The sequence below is a fragment of the Candoia aspera genome, chromosome 1, assembly GCF_035149785.1.
Source record: "Candoia aspera isolate rCanAsp1 chromosome 1, rCanAsp1.hap2, whole genome shotgun sequence".
NCBI lineage: Eukaryota > Metazoa > Chordata > Lepidosauria > Squamata > Boidae > Candoia > Candoia aspera.
The window spans coordinates 49,075,589-49,101,972 of NC_086153.1; the positions used below are offsets into that span (position 1 = coordinate 49,075,589).

The 26,384-nt window shown below is 37.6% G+C and overlaps 1 protein-coding gene across 1 annotated transcript in view; it reads right to left on the reverse strand.

Moving 5' to 3' along the window:
• USH2A (usherin) overlaps window positions 1–26,384 on the reverse strand; it is a 513,845-nt gene that overhangs the window by 311,164 nt on the left and 176,297 nt on the right. The window contains exons 29-31 of the mRNA XM_063288775.1: window positions 25,216–25,401; window positions 7,063–7,176; window positions 1,262–1,423 (exon numbers count right to left, since the gene is read on the reverse strand). Of these exons, the coding sequence (XP_063144845.1) occupies window positions 1,262–1,423; window positions 7,063–7,176; window positions 25,216–25,401 (462 nt within the window). The remainder of the gene's footprint in view (window positions 1–1,261; window positions 1,424–7,062; window positions 7,177–25,215; window positions 25,402–26,384) is intronic.

The following is a 26,384-nucleotide window of genomic DNA, read 5'->3' on the forward strand; positions in this document are numbered from 1 at the left end:
AGGTTTATTGGTTAGTTGTGGAACATTTAAGTGCCTATCCTACCAGCCTTATATGTGACTAGGGGGGCTGCACTGCTGGGTGTTTTCTTTGGGACTGACACATCATACACCCCACAACTTCATAGAAAAGTGTATATCTACCCAACCAACAACATCACAACCACTCTAGGTAGCATTAGAGACCAACCCTATATACATCCACTCTGAAATAAATCTGACTGAATTCAGTGGGACTCATGAGTGAAGTGAGCACTGAACTCCAATCTTAATGAATTTCATAATCACTGTCTGCCTAAACCAGTAATGAACTCATTAATTCCAGTTGAGTTTGTAATGCCTAAATGCATTTAAAAAAATCTCTGGACAATATTTTGTTTAGTGAAGTTGCTTAAGCAACCATGAATACTCTGTATATTTGATTTAATACTCTACCAAGAGCTTAATACCCACAGTGGCATCATCACACAAATGACACAATTATGTGCATCAGTTGTCTCATGATATTGATGCAAGTACATAAATTGTGCCATTTGGGTCATCACGATGCATCATGACGCACATGTTGCCTTTTGCCTCCCTTGCTCCCCATAGATGGACCTGTAGGTATATATGCCCTGACAATTTAGATGATTATCTTATCCAGGCACATAATGAAGTTATTAAAAAGGCTTTAACAGACCATGCAATAAAATGTTGCAGTATGGAGTACTCATTTCCAGGGTTCCTCATAGTCAGCTATGACTTCTTCCAGAACCATCAGTTCTAAATTCCCCATTTTTTGTTTTTATTTTCTGCCAATAGTCAAGCCATCACTCTGCTAGGCTACTTACAGGAGGAGGAGGTGGGAGAGGGGCTTTTAAGATTTTTTTGAGAACTGAGTTTCCTCTTAAGTATATGTGACAGAGAACACTTATGGTCTTGTTAACACATGCCTATTTATCACTCAATGACTGCTAAAAGGGGAATATAATCCTTTTATCTTTTAATTTCTCACTTTCATATGTCCATATTTAAGTTAATCTGTCTAAGTCATTTACTGATCAAATCGGAAAAAGGATTGTGAGATGAGGATTGCTTTTAAATCTGAGAAAAGCAGATCCCTCATTTTATACTTAACTAATATGTGTAAGCAGTGGCCTAATATATGCCACACTTGACTCTGTCCAGAGTCTAATTCCGAATGGATAATCCGGCAAACCTAGGTGAAAGTCGATATGGTAACTTCAGGTGATTATGTAAATTATCTCCCAAAACAACTCACCTTTGACAATAAGATTGGTTTCATTTCCAGTATAAATTTGTTGAGCATCCATATATACAATATACTTTGTTATTACCCCATTTGGTGTTTTTGGAGGAGCCCAACTTAACCATAAAGATGTGGGGAATGAAACAGCTGTGGGTGGCTGGACATTTTGCGGAGCTGTAGAAAGAAATAAAAAATATATTTTAAAAAAGATAGCTTCATGATCAAATGACTTGTATGATTTAGAACCATAAGTTTTAGATTATGTATGTAAATATTTCAAAAGATAAAACTGATTTTTTTTTTTCAGTGCCTTTGAATCAGTGTCAACTCCTGGTGACTGCCTGGACTAGTCCCTGCAATTTTCTTGGCAAGGTTTTCAGAAGTAGTTTGCCATTGCTTCCTTCCTAGGGCTGAGAGCGAGTGACTGGCCTAGAGTTACCCAGCTAGCATTGTACCTAAGGTGTGACTAGAATTCAGTCTCCCGGTTTCTAGCCTGGTGCCTTAACAATTAAACCAAACTGGTCCTCAACATGTCTTTAAAGTGCACTTGAGAAAATGAATTCTGTTGTTCTAGTTTGACCAGTGTACAAAGCACTGTGGGAGAAATAACAGAATATGCAGACTTATAATGAACTGCATACACATTCTGTTTGTTTATTCGTTTAGTCGCTTCATGGATCAGCCCACGCCAGAGTTTACACATTCTGCAGAAAGAAGTAATTTAAAGTAGCAGCTAGGAGGCTTTGTAAGGTCTCCTCAGCATGGAAGACAATCTCCTGAATGCCATAGCTGCATTCACTGAACTTGGTGATGTCTTTTGCATTATTCCAGCGTGGGTCAACTTTGTGAATCTGAGAAGATAATCTGATCATTCACAAGTTTTCTGTATAGCATCAGCCGATATTGCTTAGCAATGGGCATGCTAAATGATGAATGGGGAAATGATAGCTGAAGCATATGATTGTTGTCAGTCTTCTGATATCATCAGTGTATTTTTACTATGCATGCAATATGAGCATCCCCAAACAGAAACTGCTTACACTGACTTTGTGTCCAACCCTTTGTAAGGATAAAACCTACTCTCTCCATGGCTTTACTTGAATTTTGTGAAGGAAAAAAAAAATCATTATATACATGACAATGTTTGCATAAATGTAATTATTTTCTCAATCACCTACAGAATGCCTGTTTTGACTATATCAATCATTTTGAAAGGAAATAAAAGCTTCCTGGGTTTTTTTAGAAAATCTAACTCCAAATACAATCATGTTTACTAATTTTGATTATAATTCTGGAATTGCATATTTACATATTAGTTTTTGTCATGATGAAAGGTGAAAGGTCCCCTGTGCAAGCACCGAGTCATGTCTGACCCTTTGGGGGGACCAGCTTTCGTGACGTTTTCTTGGCAGTTTTTGTCATATTGATCCACAAATAATCTAATTCTTACTGACAAATGGTAGTAAAGCATTAAGTTATCAATTTACTAACGTATCTGAGAGGGCATTTAGAATACTTTTGGAGATGGTAACTGGATTTAGGGATTTAGAATAGGACTTATCTAAACAGATAATTAAAGGGTACATTTTGAAGTAGAAGAACAAACTGTGAATGACATCGGGGAAGAGATCACAAAGATATTCATAGAACTAAAACTTCTTACAAACAGCCCCCCCCCCCCCATTCACGTTAAACTGGGAGTATGTGAAAATCATCTCTGCTCAAGCCCTAACTTAGATATTTACACCTATTTTGTTCCATGTGATATATCATATTTCCAAATACTGGAAGTCTCATAGTTAGCCAAAAGCAAGAAATACTTTTCAGAGTTGTTACTTTCTAATAGGTTAAATGATTAATTACCAGCTAGGTACATTAACTGTTAGTAACAAGAACTCTCAAAATCTGGTCCCATATTTTTCCACAGTATATTGTTTCAAATGATGTATTATTCCTGTACAAAGCCTATGAGCTCACCAGTGATATATATAACTATTGAGAGAAGGCTAATCTTGTACATTTATTGGATTCCTAGCTTGTGAAATTGATAATCAGCCCTTGGGGGCATGGAAGAACCTTGGGACAGAAGTATAGATTGGGGGCTTAGAAAGAGAATTACTTGTTGTCCAGAGCAACTTGGACATTTCATAGTACATTTTATTAAGTTTCAAAAGAAGAATAAAACTACAGAAAAACAAAAAACCTACAAAGAAAGAAAAAAACTAAAAAGGTGAGGAAACACAAGAGAATTTTTTTTTCAAATTTACAAAACGCTGTGGCTTCCAACTTTCAACAGCAAGGACATACAAAAATTTCCATAATCAATCTCTTACTCTATATTAAACCAAAATATCATATTATTTCTATGAATCATTCCGTTTTAACACATAATAAAAATCACTAAGTACAGTTACTCCTTCCCCTTATATTAAAATAATAAAAAAAGTTCAGATAAACCTCCTAAACATCTTTCTCCTCTCCAAAAGATAATACCTATTTAATTATTCCCTTCCTACCACTATTCTATACATTTCTGTCTACTATAATAAGAATCAAATTAAATACAACATAAGTTATCTGCTAGTATACTTAATAATACAACAATTTTAATAATCCCAATCCTAATAAACCCAAAAAACAAAGACAATTCAAAACAGTAATTCCATATCTCTAAAAGCAAATAACAGCAATCAAATCCTTAAAGGAAACCAGATAAACATTTTTAATCCTAATACAACAGTTTTAATAATTTTAATCTTAATAAACCCAAAAAACAAAGACAATTCAAAACAGTAAATCCAAATCTTTAAAAGCCAATAGCATCAACAAAATCCTTAAAGCAAACCAGATGAACATTCTTCAAAACTTATCCCACTTCAAAATATGCTAGAGCCGTTACATATCCCCACAATGTGCACAGAGCTTTCCTCTTGAAAGAATCAAACAGCCCAACTGCCTCCCTCAAAGATTCCAGGTTCTTTTCATGGCATTCCACCAGGAGATCAGTTTTACTTATGGCTTGCAGATCACTCTCTCCCTTAGATTTCTCCAACTCCACTATCCAATCTTCATCCAGCATCTCGATGAAAATCCCAATCTCAGTCTTAAAAAAAGCCCTTTCTATCGCTCTTAAATTCCTCAATTTCATCCACCACATCCCCAACCTGATGGCACATTTTAGCTCTCATATTTTCCACAATGTCCTGGATATCTTGCATAAAAGCTTGATAGAAGTCAGAAGAAATCTGTTTAAAATCTTGGTGGAAGTCAGAAAGAATCTGTTTGAAATCCTCCATGTCTCACACAGAAGATTATGGTGCCCCCTAGGAGCTTAACCAGTGAAAGTCAAAGATATGGAAGAGTTCCAGAGTGTGTTTACATAAAGTGAAAGTGAGATAGCAGACAGTTCTCAAGGGAAAGTGAAAAGAGAAAGCTGAAGGTTCAAATCAGCCAATCCAACATGTAGGAAAACGCTAATATCTTCAAATTTAGTTCAAAAATAATAACAGGAAGATAACTGTTTACTCTCAATCCTCCGTTATATTTGGCAGGAAAACGAAATCCAAAACTTAAATTTTTTTAAAAAAAGTAATCCCAAAATTAATGTTAAGCACCAAGAGAACCAGCTTCTCCTTGCTGTAGAAAGCCTCTCTTGAGGTAGGTATACTTAAAAAAAATACAAATTTGTGATTTAGAAATGGGGTGGCTGGTCTTAGTGTCCCTTTAATGCTACAGTGTGGCTTGGAAAGCGATGAAGTCCCTGTCTCCCATCTGGCTGTTACCAGTCAAAAGCAAAATGCTGTTTGTGATTTTCTGGCTGCAAGCAGCCATCTGGAGGACAGATGGGGTGATTCCAGGTATTCTCCTTGATCCAGAGAATGTTTATGGGCTTCAGGAAAACCTGCCTGAGCCCCAAAAAAGTTACCACATTGTCAGCTCTGCCTGCTGAACCTGCAGGCACAGCTGTTCAGTCCTTCATTCTCACTGGAAGCCCTTGGACATTTCAAAGTTTTCCATTCTGACAGAAGTTAGCGGAACTGACAGGTACAAGATCTGGAGCTATTATCACTCAGCTAAATGTTTAAATGAATGCCATCTAAACTTACACATGAAGCATGAGGGATGCTGTATAAAATGAACTTTAATCTTCATCTGAGCTAATTTTTCCCCCTTGCTTGTAAGCATGAGCACTTGTTTGAACTAAAGATTTCCTACTGATTTGAGCTGGAGTAAAAGACTGAACTAATTAATTCCCATTTAGATGAAAGGAGGATGGCCAAATTTATGAAACAACTGGGCATAACTCTGCTCTGGGAAATCTGAAAGATGAAAGGTCCCCTGTGCAAGCATCGAGTCATGTCTGACCCTTTGGAGGGACACCACTTTCATGACATTTTCTTGGCAGACTATAGTGGGGTGTTTGCCATTGCCTTCCCTTGTCGTCACCTTCCCCAGCAAGCTGGGTACTCGTTTTACCGACCTCGGAAGGATGGAAGGCTGAGTCAACCTGAGCCGGCTACCCAAGAATCCAGCTCCTGCTGGGATCGAACTTGGGTCACAGGGAGAGTTTTCGGTTGCAATACTGCTGCTTACCACTCTGCGCCACACGAGGCTCTGGGAAATCTATACCTTGGTAAAAAAGATTCTACCACCAATTCCCACATGTACACATGAGTTTGGGTTTGTCTGTGAACAAGAAATATTTACCAATGGACTGCAGATCTGGAGGTTTACCAACCAGCCAGTGATAAGAAAGTGGGGGTGCCTATTGTGTCCTGCAATTATTGCCTTCTCCCTAAATTGAGATAAGGATTATAGGAAAGTATGTGTTTTACTTCTTTTGAATATCTATATTTATTGGATATTGTCCAAGTTATTAAACAGTTATTTAGGACTGAACTGTGTAGTAGCTGAACGTACAATAAACTGAATATGGAGAAAAAATATATCTTTGGCAATTGCCACATGGTTTATGAATGTTTTACCTGATTCTGATACAGCATCATTCTGTAAAAGTCGGATCCTTCTCTTCTATATAAACTTTTAATCAATAACCAAAGTAATGTTATTTCATGAGAAAAAACTGAATTTAGATTGGCATGAATTTAAAACCTGGCTTAGGTTATGTCCTTTTAAGTTTAAGTTAAATATCCTGCAAAGTTTTTGAGAACTCTTTGATAATTGATGCACAGAAGATATTGAGATGGTCTCACTCTAAAGGCAGAGCTGGGACACATTTTCTTTTAACTCTCATGGTTAATGCCAGCTTCAGAAACTATAATTTAAGCTTGTAACTTTTAAGTTTCAAGTACAACAGATTAATAAATGGCCCAATTGGCATTTTGAGGTTCCATCAGGCTGAAATAATTGTTGCCTGTGCTGGTGTTTAGCAGTTAAAAGAGACCATGGAAATCAACCGTTTGATTCTCAATTTCATACTGTGCCATACAATCAATTCTTTTTAGTCAGACTGTCTCTAGATTTACTTCTGAGCCATAGTAAAATGAGGAAGCTTTCATTAATCTTTCAGATGCTTCATATTAATGACAAGGCTCTTGCATGAACAATGTAACAGCAATTAAAAAGCCCATTAATCTGCATTACAGCTATTAAAGATGCATGTCATTAAAGGGTATGGAGTTTGATTCATTTTAGCACCCCCCAAAAAATGGAGCAATTATGGTCTGGCAATGCACTTTGTCATCAAATTAGGTTGGGGTTTTCCAGCAAATGGCTTTGCAGCATTTAGCTCCTTTCCTATTTTATTATTCATGACTGAAATGTGGAAGTCAAGACCTTTGAAATTACTTTACCTTCTTGTGGACTGGAGATGTTCAAGGCATGTGAGCTCTCGGTACAGCCTGCCAAAGTGCAAGCCATTAGGGTTACAGCATAGTTTGCAAAGGGACGCAAACCTGTCAGCAGGCCTGCAACAGAAAGAATCCATGCTGGGTGTACAATAGGCAACGATAGCATGCAGATATATCTTAAAATAATTTAACACAACAGTGAGTCTAATTATACATTGTATGTTTAGAGAGAAATGTGTCAGCCTCAGCTAAGAAATTTTACTAGCCTCTTGAGGTTCCACAGGGGTTTTATCTAAGCAGGATACTTCAATTTCACTTTTGTCCTATTGAAATACATTGTTATTTAGATACAGGTTGTAATAACTGTTTTCAGTGTTACAGGCCACTCAGACTAGTGAAACACTATACTTTAGATATGATTTTAAACAGGTTTGTAGTGAGTTATTGTATTAATTTCTGATCTTGTATTTTGTTATTTTGTATCAAGCCTCCTTAGAGGTGCATAACAAATAAAAGTATTATTATTATTATTATTATTATTATTATTATTTAGTTGTTTGAAAACAATGAACAAATATCTCTGATCATGCAAGACAAAACTAGATGGTGCCCAGTCCCTTCCCTTTATTAATCAGACCATGTACTATATGTAGAAACTGTGCCAGGCTACCAATATCGTGTACTTCTGCAGAAGACAGAGGGCATGTTGTCACTTGATATGACATTAATTGTGTGATTGCAATTAACATGCATGTTTTTGTAAATATCAGCCACAGGAAAGTCTGAACAGCCTTTCCTTCCTAGAAGCGCATAGCTTCATTTAACACTTATTTCTTTAAAGCGCTTTTGCTATGTTTGCCAAACCAGCCTCCAAATCTTACATATATCAGGAGCAAGATAATCTCTGCCTTTAGGTTTGCAATGCAAAGGCATAAGAAAAAGTTGATGGGAAGGAAAAATAAAGCAAATTCTTAAGAAGTTCTCAGTTCTTAAACGTATAGTGCTCATTATAACCAGGTAAGATTGAACTATTCAGGTAGCCTAGTGGCACAGGTACTCGCAAAGAATCCATAGCAAGTGTATTTAACTGTCTTTGAATGCAAACATTTTTTACTTGATTTTGAGCCAAAAGATATTTAGCTCCCTGTTGTGGCATAATTCATTTTGCCAAATCAAGCCATTATACTTGAAGATTTCTTTTATGGAGTCCTTGGTGCTCTCTGAGCCGTGTTGTTTTCTCACAGACGTTTCATTGCCAGACTAGGCAACACCTTCAGTGCGAAACACTGAAGATGTTGCCTAGTCTGGCAACGAAACATCTGCAAGAAAACAACACGGCTCAGAAAGCACCAAGGACTCCACAGTTCAATCCGGAGCTACAAATATTCTCTTTGATTTATTTTATATTCCCAAATACATTTTTGTAACCAACTTTACCAAATGCATGAATACATGTTTTATGTGCAATTTTTGAATCGAGAAATATTTCTGAGATGGATTCGAGTATATTTTTTTCCATTCCCCCACTTTTTTGGGGGAGGCTTTATTTGTGCTGCAAATCATACCATCTTACTTGGTAGATGATAGATTTCTCCAATAATTCTAGTGATACTGCCTGATTTATATTTAAATATAGTGGGAAATGTCCAGAGGAACACTGTCACCCGTTAGGGCTTCTATCCTTAGGCCAGGCTGGAATAAGTTTAAATAGCCACTAAAGTACAAAAAAAAAAAAAAATTAAGCTAAGAGAGGCTACCACAACAATATGTTGCACAGGAATGAGTGATTATAGATTGGAAGGTAGTTGTTCAAATACATAAGGCATAGTGGTAGATTTCTATAGCATAGGACTGCACTACTGTTTATTAAGATGACCTATGAATACACTTTCCATCAAGGGATCTTCATTACTTCTAATTTCCAAATCTTCCCTTCTGCAGTTCTTATAGTCAATATAACAGCTGATGGGCTTCAGACTTCTAAATAACGTGCCCTTATTCTCAGACTTCACAAACTGAAAAAAAAATCCTTACAATCTAATTAGATGGTCATACAGTACTTATAATTAAATGCAAATGTAAGATACTATATCACAGAATGCAAGGACAACTGGGTCATTGTGATTTTTTAAAGGTTCTATTTGGATTCTGGTGGAAAAGCTAACGCAGCTTTCAAATTTTCAGCTGAACAGAACTGAACAGATTTGATGGTAGCAAAGCACTGAGATTTCTTCACCATTATCAACTCTGGAAATGTAAAATGGGACCTTGCAATTGGTTTACTGTCATCTGAACTCCAAAAATTGACCTAACAATTTCACTGCTAACAATTCCCCAAAATATCAAGTCACAGGTACAAATTAACTACATTCCAAATCATTCTTTTGTTCCACGTGGAAATTGGATTCATAACAAAACCACCAGGTATGTCTGTGAAATAATTTCTAAGGAATTGAGATACCATTCTAGATAGAGGAATCTGCTGGGACAGAATCACAGAAGTATTTCAGTGGTTAAACATTGGAGAGCCCCCAAAAGCTCTTTTCTGCAACCCTCAAGAGCCCTTTCCAATCAAAATGGACCAAATTAATTAGTGTGGTTTCTTCATACTTTGAGGTAAGAAAGAAAAATGGTAACAAAAGCCCCAAAATAAAAAAGAAAACTTTAGAATTCCTCCTCCCCGAAAAAACAAATAGGAAGGAACAGAAAATCCTGTTTTCTGGCTTTACCCTTGCATGTGATATAAACCTGCACACCCAGGATCACCACACTCCCACCTGAATGAAAGGGTTTAAGCATAGCCCTCAGTTATCCAAAGGTTGCCTGAGTATACAGTGAATCCTCTAGCTCTATGACACTTATAAGTACCTGAAAAGATCTATTCAGATCTGATAGGAACCTGTCCATAAGAACCAAATCATTAAAAAATGAGGAAATGAACATTTGAGTTTTATTTTATATTCTAACAAGTGTGATTTGTTTCCTTGAAAACTGAATTATTTTAAATGTCAACACGAAACAATACAATAACCCTTCTCCATCTTTCTCTCCTTCCTCTTTCTTCCCTCCCTTCCTTCCTTTTCCTCAGATAAATTAAAGCAAAGCCTCAAGGTTTGTCTTTCTAAACAGATATTAAATTAAATATTACTAATAATTAAATACAGCCTATTTCAGTAAAATTGAAAACTTGCTTTGCATACCAAGTGGGCATCATTGCTGGGTGTGAGTTCAGTTCACTGCGCACTCTTAACTTTACATCCATATTTAACAAATGACATTATTCAGTTTCATGGGGTCACTGTGTCAAAATGTCTGTGTTAGATTTTTAATTTACTTCCAAAGGTTTCTGTCACTGGGGAGAAAAAGAGGTACCTTCAACTGATTTACTATCCATAATCTACCATGTGGATTTTTTAAAGACTGCAACTTTTGATATAATCTAATTAAAAAGAAGGTGAAAGAAAGACCCTGCTTCTTGGTTTGTTAATGCAAACTGCATGCTCAATGACTAAAAAACAATTTCAAGTATATATAAACAAAGAGAAAATAAAGCTAGATAGCAGGAAACAAAAACTTCAGGCCCTATTTTTTATGTTTATTCCTGAGAATTTTCATTTGATAAATTATGTAAAGATGATTGATTCAGAAGTCATACTTTCTTTAAACATCAGTGATAATATTCTTTTAAGTAGCATTTTCATATATGCTACTTTTAAAGAATCTTTTCACTTTGGATATCTTACAGTCTATCCCATTATGATCCAAATGCTATCCAGAATAGCATTTGGAGCTAAGTGGAGCTCCATGTGCATTGCTGGTGAGCTCCAACATAGAATGGGCCAAAGTATTCATGGATGGTGATTTCTGTGACATCAGATCCCACACCTCAGTGCTCACTCAGCTCTTATAACTGATGGACAATTATGCTTTATAGTAAAATTTTATAGTGAGGTTTTTTTCCCCTCAAACATGTTATAACATCACTCTCAGAATATTTTCATAACAATACATAATTCAATTTGCTCTGTTATAAATTAACCTGTGTGTGATACCTCAGTGATGATCCTAGTAGCGGGGGCTGCCTTTATGTGCAGGATAGGCAGGCGCTGAGTATAAATTTCAGTGACTGACTGGAGCGCTGAGCAAATGAGGAAGCAATGAGAGCAGAACAGCCAGGTCTTTAATTGAATTAAAAGCTGGGGTGACACGAATGCAGACACCTGTCCAATTACAGACAGGCCAAGGTGTTTACCATTGCTGTACAAGTGATTTGAAGATGACAGAAATCTTTCCGCCCACAGATTAACATAATGAAGGAGAACCGATTACAGCAGAAGCTAGCCAAACAGCTTGGTTGGCAGCTGAGAGGAGAAGAAAAAGTAGCTTACCAAACTATGGAGCAGAAAAATGGATTTTTTTTGGTACAGCAGTCCCTGTACTTTTTAAGGGTAAGTCCAGGGATCTGTGTTCTGCTGATTGCCCTTGTTACTGCAGGGGCATGGAGGGGAAGCAACAGAAGCCTCTCAGATGCAACATGAAAGAGATCCTGCAAAACTTTCCACAGAGTTCATCTCATAATCACATCTGATTTTTCCAGAACTAGAGAGATGTGCTTCTTTGGTCATTTTTTTCTTACTTCCCTTAGGAACAGTGTTTTATTTAAAAAAAAAAAAAGCTTTAAAGGGTTTAAAAGAAAAGGATCTAACAGTAAGAGTACCAAACAATTGTTTAAAGGAAATCCAAGCAGAAAAATTATTTTGAAACACAATTTTTGTGACATAATCTGTATAATAGCAAAATCAATGCTAAACAAATTATATGTAAAAGCATGTGAAATCTGAATATTATGTGTGGGTGGGGGTGAGGGGTGAGGGAACAATGAGAACTTCAACAATAGCCTGTGATAATAGGATCTTAATATCACTATTTAATTCTGCAAAAATAGCACATACTGGACTGGGCTAGGAGATGTGACTATAAGAAAGGGTACAGCCATTCACTTAATTTAACAAATTGAAAATACTATTTATTTATATAAAAAGTCATGCAGTTAACTAATAATTGGTCTGATTCAAAATGATCAAGTGAACAGCTTGCCCAGACCTCAGTAACAGTTCAGTCAACAAAAATCAGAGATGGGGCTTCATGTAGAGAGTAAGCAAGATGACCTTGACAGAGATATACAGGCTCTGTTGCCTAGGCAAAAAAGGCTGAAGCATTTTTTAAGTCCAGAACATTGAGATAACGCTTGGAAGCGGCCCATACAGATGCTCCCTAATTCACTGGAGTATAAGGAGGAGGAGAAGGTACAGCATAATCAGACTTGCTAGACCCTGTTATTATAACTAATTTCAGTAAAAGTATCAACCCAAAGTTCTCTCACTAGAGGCACAAATGACCAGGTTCAAATTATTCAATTTCAGATGAATTATGCAAAGACCTAGCTCTCTAGAGAAGGCTCTGATGCTGGGAAAGGTGGAAGGAAAGAGAAGAGGACAACCAGCAGCAAGGTGGATGGACTCAGTTATACTGGCCTTCATTAGAAGACCTGAAAGACCATGTTAGGGACAGATCATCATGGAGAAAATCTACTTACTGTATGTGGTTGTTAAGATTCAACACTGACTTGATGGCACATAATCAATCAATCAAGTTAACTAGTTTTAGCCATCCTTGGCGTTGATTTCATGGTCTGATCTACCTAGTGGATCTAACACTGAGAGATTCTTTGAAGCACAGTAGTTATTATCCAAACTCAGTTATTCTTCAACCATGTTCCCAGAGCTTAAATTTGCAAAGGAGGCAATTGCAGGAATCATCATGGCTTTTGTAGGTAGTGGCCTCAGTTAACACCAAGAGAACTGGGAAGTGATATTCCAGTAACTTTCAGCCTCTACTGGTTCTTCACAGCAACCCTGCACATTGGTGCTTCTGCACACTGGGGTTCCCTTTGCAAGAGTAAACTTTAGGAAAGGAAAATCGGCAGAGTGGAACTGCCAAATAATCCCTTAGGTATTTGCAGGAGCAACAGATGTACCTAGGGATGAAGAAGGTATTCACCCCCCACACACACACACACATATTTGAGAGCCATCGTCTAGCGACATGATATCATTCAGTTTATCATGGTGATCATAGAATGAAAAGCAGAAGCACAATACACATAGTCTATTTTTGATCCATGTCAGTTTGTTCTATGTGTTCCATTCAATGTCTGCATCAACCTGGCACTTTTCAAGAGACACATTTACAAACATTTGGATTTTGCATGCACATTTTTATAAAAGGCACATTTTGTGTGCAATGTCTGAGCCAAAAACTGCCTAGCAGAATTTGGAGAAATACACATTCCGGTGACACTTGCCCAAATTACTCCAGGGAATGTGAATTAAGTCCATTCATTTGAAAATGCACACCAAATGAAATTCTTCCTCATGTGTGGTGAAGAAACAGTACACATGCTTCCAAAGGAATGGTATATTTGGACTATAAATGCAAGCATATTAAAATGGAAAATAAAAAGGTGTCACTTGGCTTCAGAAGAGACATTTTCCTCTTTCCGCTTCCTTTGAAAGGCCACCTCTAACATATCAAGGTACAACAAAATCAGTGCAGTTCTATACAATACTGCAGTTGCATCCCTACATTCAGTAGAATTGAACTCCAAAAGATCATCCATTATAAATTAAATAGCTTCTTCTGATGTATTCTAAAACCATGCAAATGTCACATTTAGATATTTGATTGATCCATTTGCTGGATGGAGATAGCTGAAATGTATTGTTGCTTCTCTTTTCTTTACCCTACCATACTGTGGTAAGTGAATCACACTTTGTCAGTGTTAAGCGTTAATGCAAAATGCATTAGCGCTTAGTGGTGAGATCTCTGGATCAGCTGGTGCCAAAGAGCTTAATAGAGATGCCAACACTCCTGCATTACATAGGATCCTAACACTTTGAAAACATCAATAATGCTTACTTTATGCTTATTGAATGCACTTTCAAAGTGCTCCTTTCCATCACTAGAAGATTAGAGGCAAGTTCTATGATGCCACTCTTGACCCTGCTCTGACACTGCATCTTCTGCTGCATTTACATTAGATTATCTGATAGCTCAAAAGCTATAGCCAGAGAATCCACTTTTCCTTTTATGCTAAAGCTGCCTTTATGTTTGTGCAGCCAAGACAAAAAGATTAAGGCTGTTACAGTAGAATCAGTAAAAATCAAAATGTTGTTAGATTTTTAAGATTTGTCAGTTGGAACTTCAAAGGTGATGGATTGGTATTTGTGTGTGTGCTTTCAAGTCAGTTTTGGCTGCTGGCAACTGCCTGGACAAATCCCTGCAGTTTTCTTGCCAAGATTTCGGAAGTGGTTTGACATTGCCTTCTTCCTAGGGCTGAGAGAGAGTGACTGGCCCAAGGTCATCCAGTTGGCTTTGTGCCTAAGGTGGGGCTAGAACTCTTGGTCTCCTAGTTTCTAGCCTGGTGCCTTAATCTCTACATCAGACTGGCTCTCTGATGGATTGGGATACATAAACATAAAGAATCAAGAGAGTTAAATTCTTCCAGAATACTTGGGTCTTATTCAAAACCACTCCAGAATTCTTACAGGAGATCAGGAAGCTACTACTGAGACCAAAAGATGACAACAAAGCTTTTAGAAAAAGAAGGAATCTTCAGAAGATTGAAATGGTATCCACTGCCAGAAGAAGAAGTAATTAAAGAAGTATATAAACTTGAATAGAAAAAATGGAAGAACATACTAATGGATCCAAAGAAAAACTTTTAAGATCTTCTTAACAGGGCTGTGCAGATTTGGAGACAAAAAGGTGCTCTGGAGCTCATGGTACACAGGGGATATACCTCTCTGCAAATCAAATTCATTTATCTCTGGGATTGAGCTGCAGCTGGGGAGTTGTGCAATTCCATATAAAGATGCAACTGACCTAAAAGTGAACAACTAAGAAAGTAATCTTGCAGTTATCAATTAAGTGGTTTATCAGAAACCTGATCTGCCCAATAAAGTTGTCCATTATAGTTCTCCCTTGCTCAGAAGCTGAGATTGGATACTGAGATAGAAATACTGAGGATACTGAGGTAGGAAGCAAAAAAAAAAAAGCACTGGACATTTGTAGTATTAGAGAACCTCATAGCAAATCTCATTCTCTGCAGCTGGTAATCTATGGACCCGAGATCTGTTGCTGTCCTCCTAAAGAGTGTCCTTTAACTCTGTCAAATGGATCAATGTGTAGTCTGGGAAGCATGAACTGCCTGCTACCCCCAAACTATTATTAGAATTAGTTTTCATTCTACAACTGATAAGGGTTGTAGAGTACATAAGATTGTGACTTTTTAAAATATTGAAATCAAAGATTATCTCCTGACACTTTCTGAGTTTACACATTTGAGAAAATGTTATAGGAAATCTCTTCTCAGTGAAAGTATCAGTCAGTCACATTTTCTGCACTGAAGAATGTATTTTTTTTGCTGAGAATGTTGCTTAAAAGTGGGTAGAAGCTGATGCAATGATGGCATAGCATATGAAACCCATTAACTGCTAATCTTCTAATGTGTCCCCACGTAAGGAGAGTGGAACACTGCGTCTTCCACACAATAGACCAAATCAGAGAGCGGTTACAATACTTCCATGGATTATAGTGATTGCAGCATTCAAAAGAGATGAAATGGGGACTTTCTAACTTAGACAATCAAAGGAAAGATTTAACAAAGATAGCAACTGAGCTATGTTCATAGCCAGGGATGGCTCACCGCCAGGATATTGAATCTCTGGTTGTCCCTTCTTCAGAGGTATGCTTTATATTGAGTCTTGATGATCGCTATTTTGTTTCCTTTTCTACTATTCTTTCCAATGGGTTACAATGAATTATAATTTTGTTCTTCCCTGCTTTGATCTTTTTCCTTGCCAAACTCTGTCTCTCTCAGGAAGGTAACAATGCAACTGTGTGGTATTGTTCCCACTGTCTGACACAGTTCTGCCTGGTAAAAGGCACCCAGAAGAGCCATACAAACCTCCAGGTGCCATACAGGGAGGAGACAAGATGTTTTCTGTTCTAGTCTGATCCTGAACGCCTGTGTAATTGTTATAACTGTTTTATGGGATTTTTAAGTAATTGTATTGAACTTCAAAAATTCAATTTCCTTTCTTTAAAAAAATAGTTGCATCTGTACTTTAGCATTGTTGATTAGAGGGAAAATGCAAAATAGCATTTTTATAAATAAGTGCAAGTCATTACCTTGTTATTGTAGGGAGGTTTTTTTTAAAGACATTTAGTTAAATTTTATAGTATTTATTACAGTATTATTTTGATGTGCTTCACCCTAATAGTTTTATAGCAAATAGTAATATAAAACTTTCCTAAACAAAGATAATCGAGTAGCCTGAGTTATTTCAGCCCAAAAATGAAGTCATTCAGTGAACTGCATTTGCATAGACATCAGAAATATTAAAACAGGGTACAACTGCATGGAGCAAAGGAAATAAATGTGAGAATTTTGATTTGGCAATATCAATTGTTAGAGTGTGTATTAGATAACACAATGGTAAATATTGAGCACCAAACAGGAAAAGCTTTTTTCCCCCTTTCTGGCTGCAGATCTATTTCACTGAGGCTTGAAATCTCATTTGCAAAAGAAGCAAAGTTCAGGTTAAGAAAACTCCAGGAAAAGTATTCAGGAAAGTCATTACCCCTGTTGGCATACAGACATATGACTCTTCGGAAGATACAATATACCCATACATGTAGGACTTGCTAGAATAATTGCATACAAATGCAACCACTGTTGTGTTTCAATCCCAATTTCATTTATCCTTCACTCTTGTCTCAATGGCTGAAATTCATTTCAAGATTGGACAAAAAGTACTTTACCTGATAAAGGAAGAAGGTAACAAGAAGATGCTGGCAGTCTACATTTAGACCACATTATGTTCCCACTATCACCAGCTAGATGCCTAAGAAAAGCCCACAAGCAGAATATGAATTAAACAGGATCCTTGCATTTGTGCTCTTGAGTAACTGATACTCAGAGGTATGCTTGTGGGCTTCTCTTAGGCATCTAGTAGCTGGGTACAGGTAGCTAACATGACTGGTAGTTACTGATAATCCTTTCTTTCTAGGGATCTGTCTAATCATCTTTTAAAACCACCAAAGTTGGTGGCTATCATTACAACTTATGACGTAATGATTGAAATACATGTTATGAAGAAGTATTTCTGAATATCTCTTCATTTAACTGCATTTTATTGGCACTCTAGAAGATGCACAGCCATGAATAAATATCAGCTACCAAAAATCCATGTGATTGCTTTTCAATTATAGTTTGCACATTATTTTTTTAATGCAGAAATAGTCCATGTATTTGTATCCCACACTGCAAATCTCTGCTTTCAGAAGCATCTCTGAAGTTCATTAAGTCTAAACTTGAAATATGAAACATTAAATGTACATAAGAAATGAAAGCATTTTCTTTATTATCACTTTTGAGAAGATGCTGAATAAAGAAAGGAAACCCAGCATGTATTTTAGTGTTTTTGGCCTTGTAATAAACCTTTCAGCACCTTCATATGAGTACCTGTTCACTGCTAAGAGGATAACAAGCAGCAAGCATGGAAGATCTAAGTTGGTGATACATTTCCAAAAGGAAATGCAGAGTGAAAAAGGCAAACCATAGTTTTTACTTCAAAAATAACCACTATCTTTTCAATATTAGAAAGTACAGTCCCCATATATGTGATTTGCAGTCTTTTCCTTTACAATAATAAAACGTATTTTCAGGCTAAAATAATCTTCTCCATCAAGGAAACAAATGTTTCTAACACAGGTAATCCTACCCGTATGGTTTCCTGATTTATTGGCACAACCTGAGTTAACAACCAACAGAATTTCAGTTCCTCTGAGATTTTCCCTGTCCACCACATTAACTCGCATGTTAGTAGGCGGTCACCTATCTAATACATTTCCAAGCACCTGCAGGCCTGACCAGCTGTGCAAATTGCTTTGCAATCAACCTGCTAAGGCAGGCAAAAGAAGAAATCTCAGAACTGCTAAAATTTGACCAGCTCTTTTTTTTATACATACAGTGGCCTAAATTCAAGGTACAAGGTTTCCTTTACAGTGTAGGAAGAAGCATTATTAGAAGCTTTAAGAGGCACTGTGCATACGGCATAGAAAGCTAAGCTTAGTAGATGAGATTTTATAAATGAACAAGCCATAATGCGGTTTAATACATAACACATTTGGGGATTTTTGAAAGGGGCCACAAGAGGGTTTGCAACATTAAAAAAAGGGGAGAAGTGCAACCACATTCAGGATTAAAAATCCTTTCCCTGGTAAAAGCCCTACTTCAAGGCACTGAGGACCTGTCAACCCCACTGTACCTGCACTGGGCTTTACTCCCTCCCTCTTCCTAAGGAGGTGTCTGTCTGAGTTGTTCCATCCTCCCCTCAGCTTGTTTTGAGGTGGAGTTGTGCTTCTCGCTTTATTGCTCTGGGAATGGATCTGGCTTATCTCCATTAAGGTAATCTTTACAGGAATACTCAGTCTCTTATTGAAGAAGACGCTACAGCATGGACCTAACCACATGTTACTTCCCTGGTGGCCCTCACCAACCAGGGGAGATATGGATTTAATAAACAGGTGTTCAGCTTTGAACACTGAGGATCCTGACCACTTCGTCAGGAGTTAGGTTCAAACCTGCCCCAGCTAACCACATAAAAGCTTGATTCTGTAACCTCACTAGAACTTGCCTAGTCATATTCCTGTGACTCATCCCTCTCTTGCAGGGTATGGGTCATATTGAAAAGGGCTGCTGGAAGGCAACATGAGGAGAAAAATATACCACAATGTAATCCCTAATATGGGCTTGCATTTGGTCAAATTCAGTATTTGTCTTCCTTTAATGGTATTCTAGGTGTCTCTTTTGGTGTTTCATTTTCCAAAGTTCCTCAGAAAACCAATAGCCCTTTGGGATTGATGCAGAGACCACATAAGAGCAATCTATTCCAAGTCACTTGTGATGTGCCCATTCTAGGCAGTGACCAAGGCATCAGCCGAACTACACATCAGATGTTCAGAAAACACCCAAGCTCCCTCTGGATCACAACAGGGTCCACTAGTCATCTGGGGCAGACCAATATAATAGGTCCTACCTTCCTGCAAGAGGAGGCTGCACCAATTAGCTGAAAAGCAATCAGACCATGGCAAGAGACTGATGGAAATGTCCTCTACACCCACATAATATTATAGCTATCCAGAGATAAAAACCAGACCCAGTCTGTAACCTCCAGTATGTGCTGAGGTCTCAATTACTTGGGGACTCCACTACCAATCCAGTAATGGAAACCAGCAGCTCAGAGAGGAATATCACTGTGTAGCAGGGAGGCTGGTACAGCAGCAACAAATCCAGCAGCTCCTAATTTCAACCAGAGAGTTTTATATCCAGTTACTTGTGGATCAAAGCCTCTGAAAGCCATGGCACCCTGGATGACGACTGCCACCTCACTCTTCCAATCCAGGAGTCACAGCTGGTGCCCTACTTGTAACCCAGGCTGGCATATGAAAGGGATACTTCAGGTCTTGGGTATATATGCCAGGTTAACCTCCTCATACACAGTTAAATCATGGGAGGGGGAGGTCTTATTACATACTGACCTGGCATTCAAGAGCTGCAGCTGAAGTCCAAGGTCACCAAGAATCAAATAACCTGGCCTTCAGGATGAATGGTGAGTGTTGGAAGGGAGGACAGGTCTCAACCACAAGTCCCGTCATCCCTGCAACTGGTCTGCCCTCAGATTCCTGTTATATCTTCCTCTTTCCATCATGACTGGGATGAAATGGCCTCCCCTCTTCATCCCTCCTGGTTCTACCCCACCTCCTCATCATCTACCCAGGCTCTGAATATATCCAGTCACCACTCTCCCACACTTAACATCATCCCAGCAACCACCCCCAGTTGTCCTTGTATCCATCAATCAGCAAGTTGGGGAAAACCTAAGTTGGGTCCCCAAACTTCCAATCCAGCTCCAGAATAAATTAATCCAGTCAGCAGAGCCTCTCTCTGAGTCTTCACAAGCAACCTTTCCACAATGAAAATGTTAGACCTTAGTTTTGCCTTACAAATTTGCCTTCTCTTGGGAGGGGAGCAAACATCCACAGAAACACTGACAAAGCCCAACACATAAGGAGATAGCCAACGAGCCCAGATAACAGAAACATAGTTTCTTGCAAAGAATTATAGTTTCCTTCTTCCGGACCTCTGGAACACAGTTACTATACCATTTTCAGATCTCAGAATCCCTAAAGACAGGGGACTGACTCTCTTACATCACAATGCCATGTTGGAGTACAACAGAAAGGAAGCAGCAATCAGAAGCTAAGTAAGCTAACTCTTAGAGATGCTTTGATTTATGTTCCTGTACTGAGCAGGGGGTTGGATTCTGTGCCATAAATAGCCCCTTCCAATTCTGTAATGTTATGATGAAATAAAAGATTTAAAAAAAACCCAAACAAACCTGCAACAGCAATATAGTTCCTTGGCAGGAGACCTAAGGACATTTCAAGAATCTCAAATCACCCTTCTACCTTCAAGCTCCTTCATACATTTTGGTAGTAGCACTTACCCCATTTGTGCTTCCTTAGACTCTTAGTCCCTTGCAGGCTAGGAAGTAGGTAGTAGAAAGGTCCTGACCCTCACAGAGGACTCATCTTCAGAGGATAAGGAAGCTTCAGAAGCCAACAAAGATTAGAAGCTGGGCTGTGCATAGCAGGTCTTGACCCTTTAAATACTGCACATGCATGGCTCAAAATGCTAACCACAAAGATTCCAAATCTCCTTCCCAGAGCAAGAGCATTGCTGAGAAAGTCCAGTAAGCTGCAAGGCACCTAAAAATAAGTTCTTTGGGAATAGGGATATTTGAGGATTGTTGGTCTTTCCAAGCAGCTGTAGAAGATTGAGAGTTAGAATTTCTAGGATAAAAGTTACCATCTGGAAGGTCCCATACTCAGTATATTCCTGTGACTGGCTGCCTCTCTAGTATTGGAGTATTAGTATTTCTTAGATGGATTGGTACTCTCTTTGGTACCTTCTGATGGATGGAACTCTTGTTGCTCACTTCATTAAATCTTGGACTATTGCAAACTACATTTTTGCTCAATTTTTTGTTTGCTGGTGGTCTTTTAAAAAATGGCTTGCCCAGCCAGCTTCACCTATCTTTTAAACATAGGGCTCTTCAGCAAGCACAGACACAAGGTTCCTGTCAATATCCCATACCGCTGTGTAGAAAATATAACTTTTTGGGCAATATTGGAAATGAAGGGGTTGCCAGAAAGTCAGTTCAGTGGGCTTTCTTCATTTGTTCTACAGGCAGCAACATAGTGTTTCACAATACAAGATCTGTTGCCTAGTTGTCTGCCAGAAAGTTTGCAATCGTGAGGGAGGTGATGCAGTGTTTCACAATACAAGATTTGTTGCCTAATTGTTTATCATAAAGCTTGCAATTGTGAAGGACATTCAAAAACCCAGAGTAGAGGAAAAGGGTCCCTGCTATTGGTTCTTTCTCATAACATGCATGGGAAAAGCATCAGATGGATTCTTTACTTGTAGGAGAATATACAATAAAGTGAGAGGAATGCATTGTATCATTCCTGAGTCTAGAAGTACTGTAAGTGTTTGTGAGGAATGAGGAAACAATTTATTAGCTATGGTAGAATGTTATGTGATACAGATGGATAGATAATTTGTGTGGGAATGAATGAATGAATGAATGAATGAATGAATGAATGAATGAATGAATGAATGAAGGAGAGCCATGGGAGGCAGTTGCAGAAATTATTTGTTACTTTGGCTGTATTCACACATTCCACTAAACCATAATGTTTACTTTGTCTGGTTTTGTACAATAGGTGAACCCATCCAATTCTGGTCTGTTCATCAAATAATGGTTAAATAACTTGTGTTTTCTCTTTTTTCTCTTTGCTCACTTGCCTAGGATGTTCTCTCATGGCATCCTCTGTTGTGAGAATGGAATGGGGATTGCTGTATGGAGGGCACAAGATCTGAAGTCCCAAGGGAAGATATAGTTCTTAAAAGAGAAGTGTGGCAATATGGTTAGTTTTCTGGGTATTGTGAAACTACTTTTTTGTGCTCTCATTTTGTACAATCAACCTTGTTTCCATTATTTCCTATCATTAGAGTTTCTCTTCACAAACAGAAGCTCACACTCAGCTGGCATATGTCAACTATAGGAGAATTTTGTTAAAGATTGACATGGTACTTAAGCCATTGAGGTCATGGACAATGAACAACTACATGCAGAGGTCCCCATTATGGTTTCCCAAGTGTCTCCCCCGCTTTCCCAAGCATTTTTTTTTTTTTTGGCTTCATATCAACTCTGGTTTGAAACTTACAGGAAATTCAGTGACATTTTGCAGAACAGATGTCCAGTTTTTCTTTATATTCTAGCCAATGTTTATAAAATAAAGCACATTTCTTTAATGCCACCTAATTTCAAAACCTATTTGTCTGATTGCCAAAAATGATGACTGATACATTTTAAACCAAGAACACAATCAATGAGGAAGAGCGAGCAATAAATAGAAAATGCTGATGTTTGTTCAGAATTATCTTGGAGATATCAGAACTGTCATTCTCCAAATATTTGTGCTGACAAAAGTCTGTTCATGTGAATTTAAGCAAACAGCAAGTTAAACTGGCATAATCAGGTAGCTGAAGTAAAAAGTCCTTGAAAAACATTCAGTTGACCATAATGCTTTCAAAGCAGGGCTAGCTTAAAACTTTTTAACTTGATTTTTGCCAGCTCTCTAAATCAATAAGAAATTGCCTCATTTACTTTAAATCTTCCACTAGCCAAAAAAAAAACTCCTTGAAATTTAAAGCTGTACATATTTTAGTACAGCTACACACATTATATTCTTTCATACACACCAAAGGAAAGTTAACATACTAATTTCTACCACCATCCCTTATTTAAACCACATTTATTTTTAAGAGCTATCTAAAGAAATTGAGGAGTAAAACAATTGATAAGCTTGCAGGAGATTAAAAAGATTGATTGAATTCTACTTTTGGTCTGAAAAGGACATTCAAGGTGACTTACAGATTTGAAATTAATTCTGCAAAACAAACAAAACCTACATTATTTCAAGAAGACTAAATCCTATCAAAGAAAGTTCCTTCCTCAAGGAACTTCCTCCTTCCTCCACAGGATTGAATACTAGACCATTCCTATTTTATTCTGCATTTTAATATATAGGGAGTAATGTATGTCCCATTGCTATATGTTTTTAGTGAAAACAGAGGTTTAAAGTTAGTAGAGCCCCTAGTGAAGAAAGTCAATAGCTGTGGCCTACGAGCTTCATGAACACCTTCAATTTTGCTGCAAAGTTATTGGAAAGAGCACACTGGATCAAATAAACCCTTGGTCAGATGTCACAGGACTGAGAATGAGACTTGTGCGGAAAAACACTGTCCTTATTCTTTGCTATTCCTTCATTTGCTTAACTGATATCAAGGTTTGCTTCAACCACAACGTTAGATTCCTTTTTGATTTTCTGTGTTTCTTGCTGCCAAACTGACAAGCCTGAGAACCATATCAATAGGGCCAGATATTCAGGATCAGCTTCCATGCTCCCCTGACATAAAGAAAAAAGTCTCCTGCCACCTGCGTGCTCAGACCCTTAAGAGAGCCAGTATAGCACTGTGCCATGTATTGACAATACAGCAGGCCCTGTGCACTCATCAGAAAACTGCATCAATAACTTCCATCAAGCATTTTCCAGCTTGTTTTGGGGACATCTGTTCCCTTTTCAGTAAATATGAAAACATAAAAGCAATTTGTAACCTGTTTCTTTCCAAGCAGAATAATATGATCCACTAAAACAGAAACTGTTATGAAGAAGCACATAATTTCTGGAGTCCAGTGACATCTGCTTTAAAGACTTACTTGTTGAAATATTCTATCATCTGTCTGTCTATTCTACTTACCTACATAACTACCTAATTTGCCTAGCAAAAGACCCATGATCTGCCTGAGCTCTTGGGAAACTTAGCAGACACTTAGCAGACAGGAGATAGATTTCTCCTCTTCCACCTACTCTCCTGATCTTCTGGCTCACTCCTCTGTTTCTCTTCCTTAGTCTTCCTTTTTTCCACCTTTCTATCAAGGTTCACCCATCAATCTGCCCTTGATTTACTGCCACTCCAGTTATCATACTCATTAAGTTTTCATTTTCTTTATAATAAACACTTTTCTAGGTTATAACCTGACAGCTCCACCACATAGAACAAACTTTTGAAGTTAATCATTGTTTCTTCTCAATTTGCCAGTTACACCAAGCAATTTCTGGATCAGCACTGCAACACTGAAAAGAACAGAATCAGATAATGCACCCGGAAGAGCCTCCCCTACCACCAGGGCAATTTCCCAACCCTTTCAATCTTCCTTCAATGTAAAATCAGCTTAAATGCTTATTTTGCTAGAGATACTGTATGTGTTTTAGCAAGCATGATAATAGTGTTTCATTATACTGAAAATAATAATAATAAAAAAACTGTGGTATAACCCCTACTTATAAAGAAGGATTGCAAGCTAGCCTTCTAGTATATATTTTGTGGTTTCAGAATTAATGTTAAAAATTGTTCCAAAATTCACATTAATCAGAACAGTCTGAATCTCACAAAAAAGGAAATGAACAGAAAAATAAAGTTCCTGCAATCCTGGATGTTAACCTATTTATGTCTAGCTGACTCTGACAAAGATGATGGTCTGAAACCAAGACTACCCTTTCAAGGTCAGGTTTCTGCCTTGATTTCAGCATTACTAAAATGAGTTCTTCTCTGCTTGCCTCTATCCTGACTTTGCTTCAACCTACCCTTGTTGACACAGAAATCGGGCTGTTTTCCTTCACTCTTATACATGAACGTACAATTAATAAGCAATATCTGAGTACATTTTTGGCACCTTAGCAAAAAAGGTAAAATATTAATGAAATTACTTCCAGGAAATGCCACTTTGCTATTTATTTCATCGCATGCCATTTCCTGGAAGTTATTTTACCAATAATAGTACCCATGAAAACTAAACTCTATATTACTTTTTTAAAGATATATTTATTGGCATATACCTGTACATGAACCAGTATTAGAAATCTCTGCACTGACAACAGATATGTTGGAACCATCTTCACTGGAAGCTTTCAAAATATACTTCTCAATTACACCTTTGACTCCAACTGGTTCATCCCATGTAACTTCAATGTTGTAACCATTTATGCTGTGAATTCTTGAGAGTGTCAGCACATTTTGTGGAACTGTGAATGAATAAAAGAGAAACAGAGAGAATAGCAGTCTTAAGAAGACTATCGCTCCATTCTTCACTTTTAATAGTTGCAGTAAATCAGATTCACCATTAGCATATATACAATTTATTAGAGTTGTAACTTTGCAGCATTGATTTAATATGACTACACATCTTGAGCCATTCAGCATTAGCTATATTTCAAAACCATCAAAACTCTATATATGTAATGTTCTTCATTCTCTAGTTAAGGTACCAAAGAAACGTCACTTAAAAAAGAAGGAAGTGGAATGTAATAGTTCAAACAATATAATGACACTATCAGGGAAGAATGATAATTAGATGTTTATAAACTGGGGTCCTTCATTCCATCAACAAAAATCCAAAGATGTTTCCTAAAATTCTGTCTTATGCTAAACATCACAGTTTGTGAATGTTTCCTAACTTAAATCAAAGTTTAATGGGACAAAAAAAAAAAACCCACAACCCCACAACAACTACCCTATAGATAGTGAATGTGATCTTATTCCAGATTATCCATAAAATCTGTCTATCAAAGCCAAGAGAAAGTGGGTTGAGCCAATTATTTTATTATATGTTCATATATAGTTTTGCTTTGGTTTAATTAAGGAAAACTACAAACAGAGAAGTTTTTTACATTACAAAGTAAATGTAAAGTCTCCTCAAATCAAGCTCAAATGAACATGTCCCTGGGGTATTCTTGTCAACAACATGGAAGGGTCTTCTTCCAAGATATTTTTGGAAGTGCCTTTCCCATGGCCTTCTTCCAAGATATTTTTTTTTCAACTTTCTTGTCTAGACTACAAACATGGTAATTCCTGATGGTGCATCCATGTCTCACCCTGCTTAGCTTTTCGAGATCAGTCGCAGCCAGGTAGGTGCTGCCCATTTAGCAGTATATAGAAGATGATTAATACAAACTTTCATTGAAGCATTAAGAACATTCAAAGCTTAACTCATTGAAGCCTAGCTACC